General features: G+C 37.8%; 3 protein-coding genes and 2 pseudogenes across 3 annotated transcripts; 4 read left to right on the top strand and 1 right to left on the bottom strand.

Moving 5' to 3' along the window:
* Window positions 1–3,310: 3,310 nt before the first annotated feature.
* Window positions 3,311–6,488, top strand: LOC113679925 (histamine H2 receptor). Its single transcript, XM_027196907.2, is given in 2 exon segments — window positions 3,311–3,540; window positions 3,542–6,488. Coding segments are annotated over 2 exon segments (1,023 nt in total). The 3' UTR covers window positions 4,335–6,488.
* Window positions 6,489–8,825: 2,337 nt separating this feature from the next.
* LOC113680014 (melatonin-related receptor-like) lies at window positions 8,826–10,139 on the top strand. The gene has a single exon (XM_027197014.2). It carries the CDS (start codon window positions 8,906–8,908, stop codon window positions 9,956–9,958), a length of 1,053 nt encoding a protein of 350 aa, XP_027052815.2. The 5' UTR covers window positions 8,826–8,905; the 3' UTR covers window positions 9,959–10,139.
* Window positions 10,140–11,960: 1,821 nt separating this feature from the next.
* LOC113679807 (beta-2 adrenergic receptor-like) lies at window positions 11,961–13,128 on the top strand (annotated as a pseudogene).
* An 897-nt stretch (window positions 13,129–14,025) lies between these two features.
* Window positions 14,026–14,636, bottom strand: LOC149041461 (uncharacterized; annotated as a pseudogene).
* A 423-nt stretch (window positions 14,637–15,059) lies between these two features.
* LOC149041460 (melatonin-related receptor-like) lies at window positions 15,060–18,730 on the top strand. Its single transcript, XM_089214093.1, has one exon. It carries the CDS (start codon window positions 16,164–16,166, stop codon window positions 17,187–17,189), a length of 1,026 nt encoding a protein of 341 aa, XP_089070219.1. The 5' UTR covers window positions 15,060–16,163; the 3' UTR covers window positions 17,190–18,730.
* Window positions 18,731–20,379: the final 1,649 nt, after the last annotated feature.

Raw genomic sequence — 20,379 nt, 5'->3', positions numbered from 1 at the left:
TATCTCGCAAAATGATCATCATTAGCTGTTCTAGAATTATTTTAATGCGATCTTTTTAATGTGTGATTTATAACAAACCTGTGAGGTCAAATAGAAGGGAGAATGTCTCTCCATTTTTAAATCGCTCATTCCGTGTATTCATTGTAGGGATTCTGATGAGACACAAGCAAATTAGGCTTCATTATTTTTCACGGTAAGTGTCTCTGAGAAGTAGGTGTAAAATTGGTCATAAAACCAACGCGATCTACAACGCACAAAAGGTGTCATCAATTAGCTTTTTTAAGGTTGAAAATGGGAGAGATGCTGAGAATGATTAATAATGAAGGGAATGGCTATCATTAAGGGATAGAGGTTGATATTTCTAGCGTTTGAACGTAAGTATAATCATTAGTGCTTAAGTCAAATTCTCATTGATGAGAATGTAATGTACATCAGAGAATGTAAGCGTGTCGATTTATCACCATTACACAAAGGTGTTCCTCGGAAACGTCTCAAACTTTCTTAATTGGTGCTTTCTGTTTCTGCATCAATTTCTTTCTTTATTGTATTTCATGAATAGCACACTCTTAATGTCATCATTCTGAGGAAGCTCTCTTTACAACTTATAAAAGAACTGATTTCTGTCTCTACGGTAAGTCAAATTTTCTCCCAACTGTTTGAGACAGTCAAGGTATTCTTAAGATTAAGGCAGTTTCTTGTCTTATTTACCAAACCATTTATACTAGTAATCTTTTGTTTTGAGAAAGTTAGCGCGCGGATATTTCATTCAGTCCCATAAACTTACGAATGGATTTGCCGTACTTTAATTTGTCTTTAAAATAGACATCACCATCGGCATCAGAACTTATGTAAGAGCTTAGAAATAGACCTGATACTAAAAATAAAACTATTAATCCTTTACACCCTAACATCAATATGTATACTCCCCATACTGTTCTCTATGCATTTTCAAAAGTGCTGACAAGGAGAATGTGTTTAACAATCCAGAGCTTCTTTAATGGATTATCATTCCCTTTAATCTCGTGACCTTAATGCCGTTTAGGAAGTTGGTGGGCTACTAACAGGAAAGCATAATAAACAGAAGTTATAATGCATAATTTGTTGTGGAAGGAGGCCATCATCCGTTTTAAAAATGCGTTTGAATACCTCTTCGTAAGGTTTTATAGTATAGTTTTATCTTAACCGCGCATACAAGCGTTCGATGATCCAAAGTGAGCAAATTAAATAAAAATTTTCATCCCTTTCCCATATCGAAAATAAAGAAAGAGATTCAGTTTGACGAAAGAAAACAAGGTCAGCGGAAAAAGCCAGTACAAGAGTTTCAATTTTTAATCTTTGTTACTGTACATGGAAGAAAAACTAGCTCATTTTCTAGAGTCCACAGGTAGTGACAAAAAAAGCTAATCTCGAATGCTACCCCGGAAACTAAAAAACATTCAAACAAATTTTTAGTCAACCTTCGATACGAAATTGAATAGATGGGCTATAAAATAAATAAGCAACATCTGATTTGCTGGTATATCGGCTGATAATGCCCCTGGCAGAGAGATTGTCCTAAAAATTTCATATTTTCCCTCGAGGCTTCGCTTCTCGACCAAATATTCATTTTCCGGAAAATATTTCAGCCGCCTTTTCTAAAGGGGTTTATTTCCGGCATATTCTTCACTGGTTTAGCTGGGGCATATTCCATCATCATGTGATACGTTTCGAGTAATTGCGGGCAAGCAAAAATATTTGATGGATCATAACTTCCGAGACAGAGTAGAAAGCGTCAAAAGCATTGATTTAAAATATCCGCGCAATAGCTTTTCTTTCGAATAAATTCAAAAATCGCCGCCAACTGCTGCACGACGTTTTTACATCCGTTGTTTCCTTCACTGGATTCGCTTAATTAGTGCGCATTTATCGCCTTCATCACATAAAAGCCATCATCATAAAAAACATCAAGAATACCGATAAGATCTACATCTCGCCGGTTGTCAAAAAGGTGAAAGAAGATGTTATATTCAAAGTGAGGCTTCCTTTTCTTAATTTTGCAATTCGTCCTTATGAAGGTCTCCCCTTGCCCTTCAAAGAGTCTGACTAATATTTGATTTGAACTAACATACATTGGTATCTACAAAATTAAGAAAAGATGCTGACCAATATGTTATGTCAAATGAAGCAGTGGATGAAAATTAAAATCCGCGGAGAAAACTCTTGATCTTTAATCACGCCTGTGCAGTACAGAGTTGACTTGGGCTCCCACGGGATGTTCTCAGTCAAAAGTGTTAGATGTGGAGGTGTCATTCCTTTTTTTTTTTTTTCTTTTTTTTCCCCATTCCTTCTTTTCGTTCCTTGATACAATAATTTATCATCAACAACTTAACACGAATCACTTTCTGCCATTTGATCGTCTGTCGCAGAATTGATGACAGACATGTTCACCTGTTGTAAACATTGCGTGTTATGAATATGACCAGAATTTACATTAACAGCGTTAATTTTTTGAGGAGAAAGGGAAAGAAAAATTGGCTGTTCCTGCTTTTTACTTAAAATGGTTCTCACCATGTAGTGATGTCCAATTCTTTGTGGGATGATGCTTGGTTACTTTTTTCACCAACAATAAGAAAGATCAAAATATTTACAAAATAACAATGAAAAACCATCTTCTCCACGTCCAAATAAAATCGAATACCTTACTTTCTTGTATAATAACCATATTGAATGTCCAAAGCTAGAGACAGTGCTAGCTACAAAAAGGAAAGTACACTTTTTTCTAGAAAGCGTCGAAAGTATTCGGTCTAATATTGCATTGTTTTACTTCATCGCTCCCTAAGAATGGTCTAGAAAACTTGCGCCAACATCTTAATGGACAGAGACAAGCTAAAAGCAATCCACGTTTGGTCACCTGTTTTACTTTGAAGGATCAGTGGCTCCTGCCGATAAATTCCTTGGTTCTGTTTGGTTTTGTGCCCATGTGATGATTAATTTAATTGAGAACGTGACACGGATGAATAACAATACCGAAATCTTAAAGTTTATCTTGTTGAACATCACCGATGAGTCAAACGCTCCTCCAGCTGTCCGAGAATTCTAAAAGATATGATTAATAGGAGGCCCTCCCTTTTTTTATTTACAGTTGTAGTCAACACCTTTCGTTTTGGAAAACCAATTGAACGAAGATTTCCTCAAAAATTGGTGGGAACCAACATACTTTCATTTCACCCAAGCACATTAGAAGCCAGCTTAGGATAAACATTCGTCTCATCAACTGCAATATAAGAAGAAAAGCAAAAGTTGCAGCAACAACGATAACACTCCAAATAAAATGGTCGATCTACCATCACGCAGTGTAGCTTTGACCATCGTAGAGTCCGGCTTTATGACTGCACTGAACATTTTTTCGCTGGGAGGTAACATCATGGTGTGTATAGCCGTTTACAGGAATACAAGACTACGTTCTACCACTAACATTTACATCATCGCGTTGGCTATCAGCGATCTTTTGAGCACCATTTTCGTCATGCCGTTTGCAGCCGGAGTGCTCATTTCAGGAAGAAATCTTTGGTAAAGTACTTTGCCAGATAAACGCCTTTTTCAGCCTATTTGTTGTGTACGTTTCACCCGTGACGATGGGTTTGACAGCAGTTAACAGATACATGAGAATATGCAAGTCAGATATGGATTATAAACGGTTCTTCTCCCCAATAAAATCCCGCCTCGTGCTGGCCTTTGTATGGGGTTTAATTGCTGGTTACATCCTGTTTTCTCGCTTGGCTGGTCTACAAGGCTTTCAATTTGTGCCGGATTATGCTTCGTGCTTGAACCAACATCTGGCTGCATCTAGCAAAATACTTCATTATTTTGTGGTCGTTGGCTTGTTTTTCCTTCTTCCCCTGGCTGTGACGATTTTTAGTTACCGAAAAGTCTCCAGAAAAATCCGGGAACACAACATCAATTTAGCGATGACCCATCAAAGTCAAAGACGGGATACCCATTTCAGCGCACATGAAATCCAAATAAGCAAGTCATTATTCGTTGTAGTATTTGCCTTCATGTTATGCTGGGTTCCTACTTGGTTGATTACCATCTTGGTACGCTTTGTGGGAAAAGTACCTCGCAATGTTCAACTGCTGTGCGCTTTCTTCGTAAATTTGTCAAACGCCATTAATCCTTTCATTTACGCTGGAATGAATCCTTTGTTTAGGTTAGAGTTCAAAAGAATACTCCACTGTGCATACTGCAATAAAATTCGCAATGAATCGGGCTCGAACACCGATTACAATCAACAGGGATCGACTCAAAGAACCGTCGCCCTTGCTGAAAGCACCACACAGCATCACACCTTATAAATTTCTAGGCGCCGGTTTCGTCCTGGACGTTAACATGAACGATCAACGAAAATAAAAATCAAAACAAAAAGTACGTAATTGTTAGGTGAGGAATTCGATTTTAAGGAACGAAGTATCATGGGCGTGAAAGTATACAAGCATGCCACAGGCCGTGTAAAAATACACTGATCAATACCTTCGAGGGTAACAGATGTCATTATTGTGAAGTTTCGTATTAACGTATACCTCTCTTTTAAAAGCATCACAGTTACTTGTATCCTTAAAGTTATTGCTGGTCAGCAATTGCTGAGCTGTTGTAAATTTGTGCAGAAATAACAGTCAGTTAATGATCTTCATATCTCAACTTTAAATTTACGAACTGGGGTCGAAAGCAAACCTCTGAGATTCGTTTCACGTTTTTCACCGCAATCAGAACCGAAAAGTCCTAAATCAAACAAAGACATTAGAAACGTGACGTCTTTGGTAACTTGAGATCATCGTACATATATTTCATGAGATTAAAAATTTTAGTGATAGCGTTCTTGGCGTAAGGAATACTTATTACAGGATGACAACTCTTTGATGATATAATTTCGCAAATGCACACACTCTTTTAACTAATTGTTGAGTACTTCTCACCATTAGCAATGCGTGTTACAGCGGTCAATAGTAAAGTGCGAACCCCATCTCAAATTCTTCAGCCAAATCTCCAATACACTACATTTCAGCACTGTTGACTCCTACTCTACACGTTCGCCTAAGTTCTTCCTTCTTAACAGTGATCGTTATTTGTTTTAATTAATCAAACCAACCTTATATGAGAAACTTGAATCCTAGCTTTAAAGACTTCGGTATTATAATCCTCAGTACGGATTCCGCTTGGACTCATTTTGGTGGAAGGAGGAAAAGATAGAAAAAAATTCACCAACTTGTTCTTAAGAGATAAATGCACCTTTTTAGAGGACACGATAGAGATAGGGAGACACTACAGAAAGGACAAAGTTGTAATCTTTTACAGAAAAAAAAATAGCTTCAAGACTTGGCTGTAAAAATATTTACAAATGACAGTAGGGCAGTGGCCCAAAGACAATAAACAAACGATTTACAGCACCTTTATTGTTCTCAAAATAGAATCCTTAGCACTGTTGGGGATAATACGAGGTCTCACATATAAACCAGCTATCTAAAAGACATTGTTGAGAGACATGGGATTGAACCTATGTGTCAAAAGCAATGGGTTACGACACGGAAGCGTAAAAAATGGAGCTGCAATTCCTTATATGTAGTGCTTATAGTCGTTATATGTCGCAAAATGATCATCATTAGCTGTTTTAGAAATATTTTAATGAAATGTTTTTAATGTGTGATTTTTAACAAACTTGCGAGGTCAAATAGAAAGGAAGATGTCCCTCCATTTTTAACTCGCACATTCCTTGTATTCATTGTAGGGATTCTGATGAGACACAAGCAAATTAGGCTTCATTATTTTTCACGGTAAGTGTCTCTGAGAAGTAGGTGTAAAATTGGTCATAAAACCAACGCGATCTACAACGCCCAAAAAATGTCATCAATTAGCTTTTTGAAGGTTGAAAATGGAGGAGATTCTGATGGCTATCATTAAGGGATAGAGGTTGCTATTTCTAGCGATTGAACGTAATTATAATCATTAGTGCTTAGGTCAAATTCTCATTGATGAGAATGTAATGCACATCAGAGAATGTACCCTTGTCGATTTATCACCATTACACAAAAGTGTTCCTCGGAAACGTCTCAAACTTTCTTAATTGGTGCTTTCTGTTTCTGCATCAATCTCTTTCTTTATTGTATTTCATGAATAGCACACTCTTAATGTCATCATTCTGATGAAGCTCTCTTTACAACTTATAAAAGAACTGATTTCTGTCTCTACGGTGAGTCAAATTTTCTTCCAACTGTTTGAGAAAGTCAAGGTATTCTTAGGATTATGGCAGTTTCTTGTCTTATTTACCAAACCATTTATACTAGTAATCTTTTGTTTTGAGAAAGTTAGCGCGCGGATATTTCATTCAGTCCCATAAACTTACGAATGGATTTGCCGTACTTTAATTTGTCTTTAAAATAGAATCATCGGCATCAGAACTTATGTAAGAACATGGAAATAGACCTGATAATAAAAAGGAAACTATTAATCCTTTACACCCTGACATCAATATGCATACTCCCCATACTGCTCTGTATGCATTTTTAAAAGTGCTGACAAGGAGAATGTGTTTAACAATCCAGAGCTTCTTTAATGGATTATCATTCCCTTTAATCTCTGACCTTAATGCCGTTTATGAAGTTGGTGGGCTACTAACAGGAAAGCATAATAAACAGGAGTTACAATGCATAATTTGTTGTGGAAGAAGGCCGTTATCCGTTTTAAAAATGGGTTTGAATACCTCTTCGTAAGGTTTATAGTATAGTTATATCCTAACCGCGCATACCAGCGTTCGACGATCCAAAGTGAGCAAATTAAGTAAAAATTTTCATCCCTTTCCCATATCGAAAATAAAGAAAGAGATTCAGTTTGACGAAAGAAAACAAGGCCAGCGGAAAAAGCCAGCGCAAGAGTTTCAATTTTTAATCTTTGTTACTGTACATGGAAGAAAAACGAGCTCATTTTCTAGAGTCCACAGGTAGTGACATAAAAAAGCTAATCTCGAATGCTACCCCGGAAACTAAAAAACATTCAAACAAATTTTTAGTCAACCTTCGATACGAAATTTAATAGATGGGTTATAAAATAAATAAGCAACATCTGATTTGCTGGTATATCGGCTGATAATGCCCCTGGCAGAGAGATTGTCCTAAAAATTTCATATTTTCCCTCGAGGCTTCGCTTCTCGACCAAATATTCATTTTCCGGACAATATTTTAGCCGCCTCGTCTAAAGGGGTTTATTTCCTGCATATTCTTCACTGGTTTAGCTGGGGCATATTCCATCATCATGTGATACGTTTCGAGTAATTGCGGGCAAGCAAAAATATTTGATGGATCATAACTTCCGAGACAGAGTAGAAAGCGTCAAAAGCATTGATTTAAAATATCCGCGCAATAGCTTTTCTTTCGAATAAATTCCAAAATCCTCAACTGCTGCACGACGTTTTTACATCCGTTGTTTCCTTCACTGGATTCGCTTAATTAGTGCGCATTTATCGCCTTCATCACATAAAGGCCATCATCATAAAAAAAAAAAATCAAGAACACAGATAAGATCTACATCTCGTCGGCTGTCAAAAAGGTGAAAGAAAATGTTATATTCAAAATGAGGCTTCCTTTTCTTAATTTTCCAATTTGTCCTTATGAAGGTCTCCCCTTGCCCTTTAAAGAGTCTGATTAATATTTGATTTGAACTAACATACATTGGTATCTCCAGAATTGCGAAAAGATGCTGACCGATATGTTATGTCAACTGAGGCAGTGGATGAAAATTAAAATCCGCGGCGAAAACTCTCGATCTTCAATCACGCATGTGCAGTACAGAGTCGACTTTGGCTCCCACGGGATGTTCTCAGTCAAAAGTGTTAGACGTGGAGGTGTCATTCCCTTTTTTTTTTCTTTTTTTTTCCTATTCCTTCATTTCGTTCCTTGATACATTAATTTACCATCAACAACATAACACGAATCACTTTCTGCCATTTGATCGTCTGTCGCAGAATTAATGACAGACATGTTCACCTGTTGTAAACATTGCGTGTTATGAATATGACCAGAATTTACATTAACAGCGTTAATTTTTTGAAGCAAAAGGGAAAGAAAAATTGTCTGTTCGTGCTTTTTACTTTAAACAGTTCTCACCATGTAGTTTATCCAATTTTTTGCGGGATGATGCTTAATTACTTTTTTCACCAAAAATAAGAAAGATCAAAATATTTACAAAATAACAATGAAAAACCATCTTCTCGACGTCCAAATAAAATCGAATACCTTACTTTCTTATATAATAACCATATTGAATTTCCAAAGCTAGAGATATTGCTGGCTACAAAAAGGATAGTGTACTTTTTCTAGAAAGCGTCGAAAGTATTCGGTCTAATATTGCATTGTTTTACTTCATCGCTCCTTATGAATGGTGTAGAAAACTTGCGCCAACGTCTTAATGGACAGAGACACGCTAAAAACAATCCACGCTTGGTCACCTGTTTTACTTTGAACGATCAGTAGCGCCTGTCAAAAAATTCCTTGGTTCTGTTTGGTTTTGATGCCCATGTGATGATTAATTTACTTGAGAATGTGGCACCTGAAAATGACAAAACCGAGATCTTACGCTTGGCAGGAAGTTAGTCATATTGAGCATCACCGGTGAGTCAAACGCTCCTCCAGCTGCCCACGAAGCTTAAAAGGTATAATTAATATAAGGCCTTCCATTTTTGCTTTTCAGCTACAATCAATACCTTTCATTTTTGGAAACCAATTGAACGAAGATTTCCTCAGAAAATTGGTGGGAACCAATATACTTTCATTTGACACAAGCCCATTAGAAACCAGCTTAGGACAAGCATTCGTCTCATCAACTGAAATAATAAAAGAAAAGCAAAAGTTGTGGCAATAACGATAACACTTCAAATAAAATGGCTGATCTACCATCACGCAGTGTAGCTTTGACCATCGTGGAGTCCGGCTTTATGATTGCGCTGAATATTATGTCTCTGGGAGGCAACATCATGGTGTGTATAGCCGTGTATAGGAATACAAGACTGCGTTCTACCACAAACATTTACATCATCGCTTTGGCTATCAGCGATCTTTTGAGCGCCATTTTCGTCATGCCGTTTGCAACCGGAGTGCTCATTTCAGGAAAATGGCCCTTTGGTAAAGTACTTTGCCAGGTAAATGCCTTTTTCAGCCTATTTGCTGTGTACGTTTCACCTGTGACGATGGGTTTGACAGCAGTTAACAGATACATGAGAATATGCAAGTCAGATATGGAGTATAAACGGTTCTTCTCCCCAATAAAACCCTGCCTCGTGCTGGCCTTTGGATGGAGCTTAATTTCTTGTTTCATACTACTTCCTCGCTTGGCTGGTGTACAACGTTTTCAATTTGTGCCAGAGTATGCCGCGTGCTTGAGCCAACAGCTGGCTGCATCTAACAAAATAGCTCATTTCTTTGTAATCGTTGGCTTGTTTTTCCTTCTTCCCCTGGCGGTGACGATTTTCAGCTACAGAAAAGTCTCCAGAAAAATCCAGGAACACAATATTAATTTAGCGATGACCCATCAAAGTCAAAGACGGGATGCCCATTTCAGCGCACATGAAATCCGAATAAGCAAGTCATTATTCGTCGTAGTATTTGCCTTCATGTTATGCTGGGTTCCCGCTTGGTTGATTACCATCCTGGCACACTTTGTGGGAAAAGTACCTCGCAATATTCAACTGTTGTGTGCTTTCTTGGTAAATTTGTCAAACGCCATTAATCCTTTCATTTACGCCGGAATGAATCCGTTGTTTAAGTTAGAGTTCACAAGAATACTCCATTGTGCATACTACAAAAAAATTCGCAATGAATCGGGCTCGAACGCCGATTACAATCAACAGGGATCGAGTCAAAGAACCGTCGCCCTTGTTGAAAGCACCACACAGCACCACACCTTGCAAATTACTAGGCACCAGTTTCGTCCTTGACGTTAACACATGAAAAATCGACGAAAATAAAAATCAAAAACAAAAAGTACGTAATTGTTAGGCAAGGAATTCGATTTTAAAAAACGAAGTATCATGAGCGTGAAACTATACAATCATGCCACAGGCCGTATAAAAGTACACTGATTATTACTTTCGAGGGTAATAAATGTCATCATTGTGAAGTTTCGTATTAACGTATACCTCCCTTTTAAAAGCATCACAGTTACTTGTATCCCTAAAGCTATAGCTGGTCAACAATTGCTGAGCTGTTGTAAATTTGTGCAGAAATAACAGTTGATGATCTTCATATCTCAACTTTAAATTTACGATCTAAAGTCAAAAGCAAACCTCTGAGACAGCCACCTGCTCATGTTTCTCACCGCAATCAGAACCGAAAAGTTCTAAATCGAATGACGTCCTTTGGTAACTTGAGAGCATTGTACATATATTCCGTGAGAATAAAAATTTTAATAAAAGCGTTCTTGGCGTCAGGAGTGCTTATTACAGGAAAACAACCCTTAGGTGATATAATTTCCCAGATGCACACACCTTTTAACTACTTGTTGTGTACGTCTCATCATTAGCAATGCGTGTTACAGCAGTCAATAGTAAAGTGTGAAACCCTATCTCAAATTTCTCAGCCAAATTCCAATACACTACATTTCGCACTGTACACTCCTTGGTAAGGACCACTCTACACGCTCGCTTGAGTTCTTTCTTCTTAAAAGTAATTGCTATTTGTTTTAGTTAATCAAACCGAGCTTATATGAGTACCTTGAATCCTAGATTTAAAGACTTCGGTGTTATAATCCTCAGTATGGATTCTGCTTAGACTCGTTTTGGTGGAAGGAGGAAAAGATTGAAAAAAATTCGCTAACTTGTTCTTTAGAGATAGATGAACCTTTTACTTTTATGCGGACACGATAGAGGTAGAGAGAAACTGCAGACAGGACGTTTTGCTTCAAAACTTGGCTTTAAAAATATTTACAAATGACAGTAAGGCAGTTACCCAAAGACAATATTCAAACGATTTACAGCACCTTTATTGTTCCCAAAATAGAATCATTAGCACTGTTGGAGATAATACGAGGTCTCACATATAAACCAGCTATCTAAGAGACGTTGTTGAGAGACATGGGATTAAACCTATGTGTCAAAAGCAATGGGTTACAACACGGAAGCGTAAAAAATGGATCTGCAATTCCTTATATCTCGCAAAATAATCATCATTAGCTGTTCTAGAATTATTTTAATGAAATCTTTTTAATGTGTGATTTATAACAAACATGAGAGGTCAAATAGAAAGGATGATGTCTCTCCATTTTTAAATCGCTCATTCCGTGTATTCATTGTAGGGATTCTGATGAGACACAAGCAAATTGGGCTTCATTATCTTGCACGGTAAGTGTCTCTGAGAAGTAGGTGTAAAATTGGTCATAAAACCAACGCGATCTACAACGCACAAAAGATGTCATCAATTAGCTTTTTCAGGTCGGAAATGGAGGAGATTCTGAGAATGATTAATAATGAAGGGAATGGCTATCATTAAGGGATAGAGGTTGATATTTCTAACGCTTGAACGTAATTATAATCATTAGTGCCTAAGTCAAATTCTCATTGATGAGAATGAAATGCACATCAGAGAATGTAAGCGTGTCGATTTATCACCATTACACAAAAGTATTCCTCGGAAACGTCTCAAACTTTCTTAATTGGTGCTTTCTGTTTCTGCATCAATTTCTTTCTTTATTGTATTTCGTGAATAGCACACTCTTACTGTCATCATTCTGAGGAAGCTCCCTTTACAACTTATAAAAGAACTGATTTCTGTCCCTACGGTGAGTCAAATTTTCTCCCAACTGTTTGAGAAAGTCAAGGTATTCTTAAGATTAAGGCAGTTTCTTGTCTTATTTACCAAACCATTTATACTAGTAATCTTTTGTTTTGAGAAAGTTAGCGCGCGGATATTTCATTCAGTCCCATCGACGTACGAGTGATTTGGAACATTTGGTTGAAACTACCGTAGCATACATTGTATTCTTCACAAGCTCATCAGGAACTGGCGAAGGAGAAAATATGCCACACATATCAACATCAGTTGAAGGAACTTCGGCAACATATTTAAATATCGGAATAAAATGGCAGATCTTCAATCACGAAACGAAGCTTTGATCATCATGGAGTCCGGCTTTATGATCGCACTGAATATTCTGTCTCTGGGAGGCAATATCATGGTGTGTATAGCCGTGTACAGGAATACAAGACTCCGCACTACCACTAATATTTATATCACCGCATTGGCTATCAGCGATCTTTCGAGCGCCATTTTTGTCATGCCGTTTGCAGCCGGAGTGCTCATTTCAGGAAGATGGCCCTTTGGTAAAGTACTTTGCCAGGTAAATGCCTTTTTCAGCCTATTTGCTGTGTACGTTTCACCCGTGACGATGGGTTTGACAGCAGCTAACAGATACATGAGAATATGCAAGTCAGATATGGAGTATAAACGGTTCTTCTCCCCAATAAAATCCCGCCTTGTGCTAGCCTTTGGATGGAGCTTATAATTAATTGCTGGTTACATCCTGGTTCCTCGCTTGGCTGGTCTACAAGGCTTTCAATTTGTGCCAGAGTATGCTTCGTGCTTGAGCCAACATCTGGCTGCATCTAGCAAGATAGCTCATTATTTTGTGGTCGTTGGCTTGTTTTTCCTTCTTCCCCTGGCGGTGACGATTTTCAGTTACCGAAGAGTCTCCAGAAAGATCCAGGAACACAACATCAATTTAGCGATGACCCATCAAAGTCAAAGACGGGATGCCCATTTCAGCGCACATGAAATCCGAATAAGCAAGTCTTTATTCGTCGTAGTATTTGCCTTCATGTTATGCTGGGTTCCTGCTTGGTTGATTACCATCCTGGCACGCTTTGTGGGAAAATTACCTCGCAATGTTCAACTGTTGTGCGCTTTCTTCGTAAATTTGTCAAACGCCATTAATCCTTTCATTTACGCCGGAATGAATCCGTTGTTTAGGTTAGAGTTCAAAAGAATACTCCCCTGTGCATACTACAATAAAATTCGCAATGAATCGGGCTCGAACGCCGATTACAATCAACAGGGATCGACTCAAAGAACCGTCGCCTTTGCTCAAAACACCACACAGCACCACACCTTGTAAATTACTTGGCGCCATTTCCGTCTTGGGCGTGATAATGAACAATCGACGAAAATAAAATCAAAACAAGAAGTACGCAATCGTTAGGTGAGGAATTCGATTTTAAAGAACGAAATATCATAGGCGTGAAAGTATACAATCATGCCACAGGCCGTGTAAAATTACAGTGGTTAATACTTTCGAGGATAACAGATGTCATCATTGTGAAGTTTCGTATTAACGTATACCTCTCTGTTAAAAGCATCACAGTTACTTGTATCCTTAACCATTGCTTGTCAGCAATTGCTGAGCTGTTGTAAATTTGTACAGAGATAACAGTTAATGATCTTCATATCTCAACTTTAAATTTACGAACTGAGGTCGAAAGCAAACCTCTGAGACAGCCACCTGCTCACGTTTCTCACCGCAATCAGAACCGAAAAGTTCTAAATCGAATTACGATATTAGATACGTGACGGCGTTTGGTAACTTGAGATCATTGTACACATATTTCGTGAGAATAACAATTTTAGTAATAGCGTTCTTGGCGTCAGGAATGCTTATTACAGGAATACAATACTTTATACTTTATTTCAGAATAACATACTAAAACGTAGTTATTAAGAAAAAGGAAACCCAGAGGTTAGCCATATATCAAGGGTCTCCTAAAGAATAAAAAAATATATAAAATTATTTAAGGTCACTATACAAAAACAAGTACTAAAAATATAAAAAAGTCAAGTGAAAAACAGATAAGTATCATAAATAAATATAAAATGGCCATTCAATAAACATTCATATGATTCTTCAATCTTAATTTAAACTTACTAACGTTAGGGCAGTCACGAAAATTAAATACATTAATAGGAAGATCGTTCCAATGTTTGATAATTCTGACGAAGAAAGAATTTTTATAACCATTCAATTTTGCGAGTTTGGTTTGTAACTTATATGGATGGTTAGATCTCGACTTAGTGTTCCTGCACAGTTCAAAATAATCGCTGAAATTTAATCCATTCAGATTGAATACGATTTTATAACATTCCACCAGGGAAAGAAAATCTCTCCTTTGTTCTAAAGAGTTCCATTTAAGAATTTTACACCTCTCCTCGTACGCCATCTCTTGTCTTCTTTGGTTCAAAGCGATTCTCGAAGCTCTTCTTTGTATCTTCTCAATTTCATGGATGTCTTTGGCTAGGTGTGGTGACCACACCGGGCAAGCGTACTCCAAGATTGGACGAACCAAGGTTTTGTACAAATTTAAGAAAATATTTTTATTTTTGCCGCCTACTGTGCGCTTAAGTAGGCCAAGATCCCTATTTGCTTTGTGAACTATTTGTTCAACATGTTTTGACCATTTCAGATCACTCGCCGTAATAACTCCAAGATCTTTATAATTAGATACTCTAAGACAAAGACAACCCTTTGGTGATATAATTTCCCAAATGCACACACTTTTTAACTAATTGTTGTGTACGTCTCACATTAGCAATGCGTGTTACAGCCGTCAATAGTAAAGTGCGAAACCCCATCTAAAATTCTTCAGCCAAATTTCCAATACACTACATTTCAGCACTGTAGACTCGTACTCTACACGCTCGCTTAAGTTCTTTCTTCTTAACAGTGATCGTTATTTGTTTTGATTAATCAAATTAAGCTTATATGAGTACCTTGAATCCTAGCTTTGAAGACTTCGGTATTATAATCCTCAGTATGGATTCTGCTTAGACTCGTTTTGGTGGAAGGAGGAAAAGATTGAAAAAAATTCGCTAACTTGTTCTTTAGAGATAGATGAACCTCTTACTTTTATGCAGACACGATAGCGATAGAGGGAAACTGCAGACAGGACGAAGTTGTAACCTGTTACAGAAAAAAATTGCTTCAAAACTTGGCTTTAGAAATATTTACAAATGACAGTAAGGCAGTAGCCCAAAGACAATAAACAAACGATTTACAGCACCTTTATTGTTCTCAAAATAGAATCATTAGCACTGTTGGAGATAATACGAGGTCTCACATATAAACCAGCTATCTAAGAGACATTGTTGAGAGACATGGGATTAAACCCATGTGTCAAAAGCAATGGGTTACAACACGGAAGCGTAAAAAATGGATCTGCAATTCCTTATATCTCGCAAAATAATCATCATTAGCTGTTCTAGAATTATTTTAATGAAATCTCCTTAATGTGTGATTTATAACAAACCTGAGAGGTCAAATAGAAAGGATGATGTCTCTCCATTTTTAAATCGCTCATTCCGTGTATTCATTGTAGGGATTCTGATGAGACACAAGCAAATTGGGCTTCATTATCTTGCACGGTAAGTGTCTCTGAGAAGTAGGTGTAAAATTGGTCATAAAACCAACGCGATCTACAACGCACAAAAGATGTCATCAATTAGCTTTTTGAAGGTCGGAAATAGAGGAGATTCTGAGAATAATCAATAATGAAGGGAATGGCTATCATTAAGGGATAGAGGTTGATATTTCTAACGCTTGAACGTAATTATAATCATTAGTGCTTAAGTCAAATTCTCATTGATGAGAATGAAATGCACATCAGAGAATGTACACGTGTCGATTTATGACCATTACACAAAAGTGTTCCTCGGAAACGTCTCAAACTTTCTTAATTGGTGCTTTCTGTTTCTGCATCAATTTCTTTCTTTATTTTATTTCGTGAATAGCACACTCTTACTGTCATCATTCTGAGGAAGCTCTCTTTACAACTTATAAAAGAACTGATTTCTGTCCCTACGGTGAGTCAAATTTTCTCCCAACTGTTTGAGAAAGTCAAGGTATTCTCAAGATTAAGGCAGCTTCTTGTCTTATTTACCAAACCATTTATACTAGTAATCTTTTGTATTGAGAAAGTTAGCGCGCGGATAATTCATTCAGTCCCATCGACGTACGAGTGATTTGGAACATTTGGTTGAAACTACCGTCGCATACATTTTATTCTTCACAAGCTCATCAGGAACTGGCGAAGGAGAAAATACGCCACACATATCAACATCAGTTGAAGGAACTTCGGCAACATATTTAAATATCGGAATAAAATGGCAGATCTTCAATCACGAAATGAAGCTTTGATCATCATAGAGTCTAGCTTTATGATCGCACTGAATATTCTGTCTCTGGGAGGCAATATCATGGTGTGTATAGCCGTGTACAGGAATACAAGACTCCGCACTGCCACTAATATTTATATCACTGCATTGGCTATCAGCGATCTTTTGAGCGCCATTTTCGTCATGCCGTTTGCAGCCGGAGTGCTCATTTCAGGAAGATGGCCCTTTGGTAAAGTACTTTGCCAGGTAAATGCCTTTTTCAGCCTATTTGTTGTGTACGTTTCACCTGTGACGATGGGTTTGACAGCAGCAAACAGATACATGAGAATATGCAAGTCAGATATGGAGTATAAACGGTTCTTCTCCCCAATAAAATCCCGCCTTGTGCTAGCCTTTGGATGGAGCTTAATTGCTGGTTACATCCTGGTTCCTCGCTTGGCTGGTCTACAAGGCTTTCAATTTGTGCCAGAGTATGCTTCGTGCTTGAGCCAACATCTGGCTGCATCTAGCAAGATAGCTCATTATTTTGTGGTCGTTGGCTTGTTTTTCCTTCTTCCCCTGGCGGTGACGATTTTCAGCTACAGAAAAGTCTCCAGAAAGATCCAGGAACACAACATCAATTTAGCGATGACCCATCAAAGTCAAAGACGGGATGCCCATTTCAGCGCACATGAAATCCGAATAAGCAAGTCTTTATTCGTCGTAGTATTTGCCTTCATGTTATGCTGGGTTCCCGCTTGGTTGATTACCATCCTGGCACGCTTTGTGGGAAAAGTACCTCGCAATGTTCAACTGTTGTGCGCTTTCTTCGTAAATTTGTCAAACGCCATTAATCCTTTCATTTACGCCGGAATGAATCCTTTGTTTTGGTTAGAGTTCAAAAGAATACTCCACTGTGCATACTGCAATAAAATTCGCAATGAATCGGGCTCGAACGCCGATTACAATCAACAGGGATCGACTCAAAGAACCGTCGCCTTTGATCAAAACACCACACAGCACCACACCTTGTAAATTACTGGGCGCCAGTTTCGTCCTGGACGTTAACATGAAGGATCAACGAAAATAAAAATCACAACAAAAAGTACGTAATCGTTAAGTGAGGAATTCGATTTTCAGGAACGAAATATCATAGGCGTGAAAGTATACAATCATGCCACAGGCCGTGTAAAATACATTAATTAATACTTTCGAGGGTAACAGATGTCATCATTGTGAAGTTTCGTATTAACTTATACCTCTCTTTAAAAAAGCATCACAGTTACTTGTATCCTTAACCATTGCTGGTCAGCAATTGCTAAGTTGTTGTAAATTTGTACAGAGATAACAGTTAATGATCTTCATATCTCAACTTTAAATTTACGAACTGAGGTCGAAAGCAAACCTCTGAGACAGCCACCTGCCCACGTTTCTCACCGCAATCAGAACCGAAAAGTCCTAAATCGAATTACGATATTAGATACGTGACGGCGTTTGGTAACTTGAGATCATTGTACATATATTTCGTGAGAATAACAATTTTAGTAATAGCGTTCTTGGCGTCAGGATTGCTTATTACAGGAAGACAACCATTTGGTGATATAATTTCCCGAATGCACACACTTTTTAACTAATTTTTGTGTACGTCTTACCATTAGCAATGCGTGTTACAGCCGTCAATAGTAAAGTGCGAAACCCCATCTCAAATTCTTCAGCCAAATTTCCAATACACAATTTCTTTCTTTACTACTGTATTTCATGAATAACACATTCTTACTGTCATCATTGTGAGGAAGCTCTCTTTACAACTTATAAAAGAACTGATATCTGTCTTTACGGTGAGTCAAATTTTCTCCCAACTGTTTGAGACAGTCAAGGTATTCTTAAGATTATGGCAGTTTCTTGTCGTATTTACCAAACCATTTATACTAGTAATCTTTTGTTTTGAGAAAGTTAGCGCGCGGATATTTCATTCAGTCCCATCGACTTACGAGTTATTTGGAACATTTGGTTGAAACTACCGTAGTATACCTTGTATTCTTCACAAGCTCATCAGGAACTGGCGAAGGAGAAAAATACGCCACGTAAATCAGCATCAGCTGAAGAAACGTCGGCAACATATTTAATCAATCACGAAACGAAGCTTTGATCATCATGGAGTCCGGTCAAAGACGAAATGCCGACGTCAGCGCACATGAAATTCAGATAAGCAAGTCATTATTCGTCGTAGTATTTGCGTTCATGATATGCTGGGTTCCCGCTTGGGTCATTACCATCATGACACGTTTTGTGGGAAAAGTACCTTGCAATGTTCAACTGTTGTGCGCTTTCTTCGTGAATTTGTCCAACACCGTTAATCCTTTCATTTACGCTGGTATGAATTCGTTGTTTAGGCGAGAGTTTAATGTTATCCTTCACTGTTTATTTTTTTTCGACAGAATTCGCAATGAATCAGGCTCGAAAGGCGAAGACCATCAAAAGGGATTTAGTCAAGGAGCCATTCCCCTTGCTTAAAGCACCACACAGAGCTCACTGTGTAAATTGTAACGCGTTAGGCTAACACTGCTAGAAAAGGGAAGCCAGTGTTAGCCCACATTCAATCCAAAATAGCGGGTCGTTATTCGTTGTAATATTTGGGTTGAGCTCTTGCCTGGATCATTACCATCTTGGCAAGTCTTGCGGGAGAAATGCCGTGATGCATTGTTCTTGAATTTGTCAAACAACATTCATCCTTTCATTTATACAAGGATGAGTCCGTTTTTCAGGAGAGAGTTTTAAAGAATTCTTCGCTGTGAAATTTTTAACAATATTCGCAGTGAATCAGTTACGAACGGTGACAACAATCAGCAAGGATCGTTTGATCGCGAGTCAAAGAGTCTTTCCACTCTCGTTCAAAGAGACTAATCAGAGCCACTCAGTGCAAATTACCGGGGAATTATTAGTGAAAATTAATGCTCAACGAAAAGAAAGGGAAAAGATAGACACTTAGGATGCCTCTTTTACTGAAGAAGGAACAACAGGAGATATAGGCAACAGAAGTCAGCAAACTGAAACAATGCCAAGGTGTTTTGACAAGACTGAACTAAACTGACAAATAAGCCCTTTACAACCTAACATCAGTATGCATACTCTCTATACTGTTCTCTGTTCATTTCCTAAGGTACTGACAAGGAGAATTTTTTAGAAATCGAGAGTGTTGGTGATCATTCCCTGTATTCTCATGACCTCAAAGTTTGACTCAGGGATGATATTTTAAGGAGAAATTAGATGCTCAGTGTCACCCTTAAAGGCTAGCGGCGCGGATTAACGATCATTTTGCTCGTGGTAACAGAAAACAGAACAGAAATGATTAAAATTCACAAGGAATCCTACCAGGACCTAATTACGGAAATCTTTCTCGGGAACTGCAAGAGATTACTTAATACTCATATTTATTAAAGGAGGCGTAGGATAGGAAAAAGATTGGACATTCGTCACACCGCCTCACTTTTATAGACTAGAGACAGAAAGCTCTTCAGGTGATTTGTGCAGATCGTGCAACGGAAGACAAAGGAACTTCACTTCATAAGTGGATAGATAGCTATAGGTTATATGAAGTACGGATGCTTGACCCTTTCTCCGCCAGGATCACATTGGTAATTCTTTTTGGCGTCTGTCCCACAATTATTATGATGTTAGTTCGGAGAATTTAGCATTGGATCAACTTATAATCCTCTAATTGATAGCTTTCTTTATTCTCGTCACTTGCCTGCTTGATATTGTATTGATATTGTATGGAGAAATTCCGTCTTGGTCACTCGTGAGTGTTAAAGGGTTAAAAATGGATTTGCAATTACATTGGTTGTACTGATGACAAAATTGTAAGACATTTTTGTCTTTTGAAAACTTGAAACTGGTGGTATAATACAATCTAGTCACGGTGTCATTTGGTGGCAAGGACTTTGGATGAAAAAAAATTTGCCTTTCAGTTTGAAAAAGAGTGTACATGAGTGGGAACAAGTTCATAAAAATGACTTGATTTTGAAGAAAAATTTTTTTTTAGGAATGAGGTTGAAAATGATTTCTCGGCTTCGTGAGTTAAACTTTATATTGATTTCATTTGAATCATTTGAATTTTTCATGTATTGGGATACGTCTATTAATTAATTTTATTCTTATAAGGCTATATCTCCGCCGGCGATACCCTTTGAGCGTGCGGCATTTACGTCTTGAAAATAATTACTAA

The sequence above is a fragment of the Pocillopora damicornis genome, chromosome 8 (genome assembly GCF_964200805.1).
Source record: "Pocillopora damicornis chromosome 8, jaPocDami1.2, whole genome shotgun sequence".
Classification (NCBI taxonomy): Eukaryota; Metazoa; Cnidaria; class Anthozoa; order Scleractinia; family Pocilloporidae; genus Pocillopora; species Pocillopora damicornis.
This window is presented reverse-complemented; position numbering and strand designations above follow the sequence as displayed.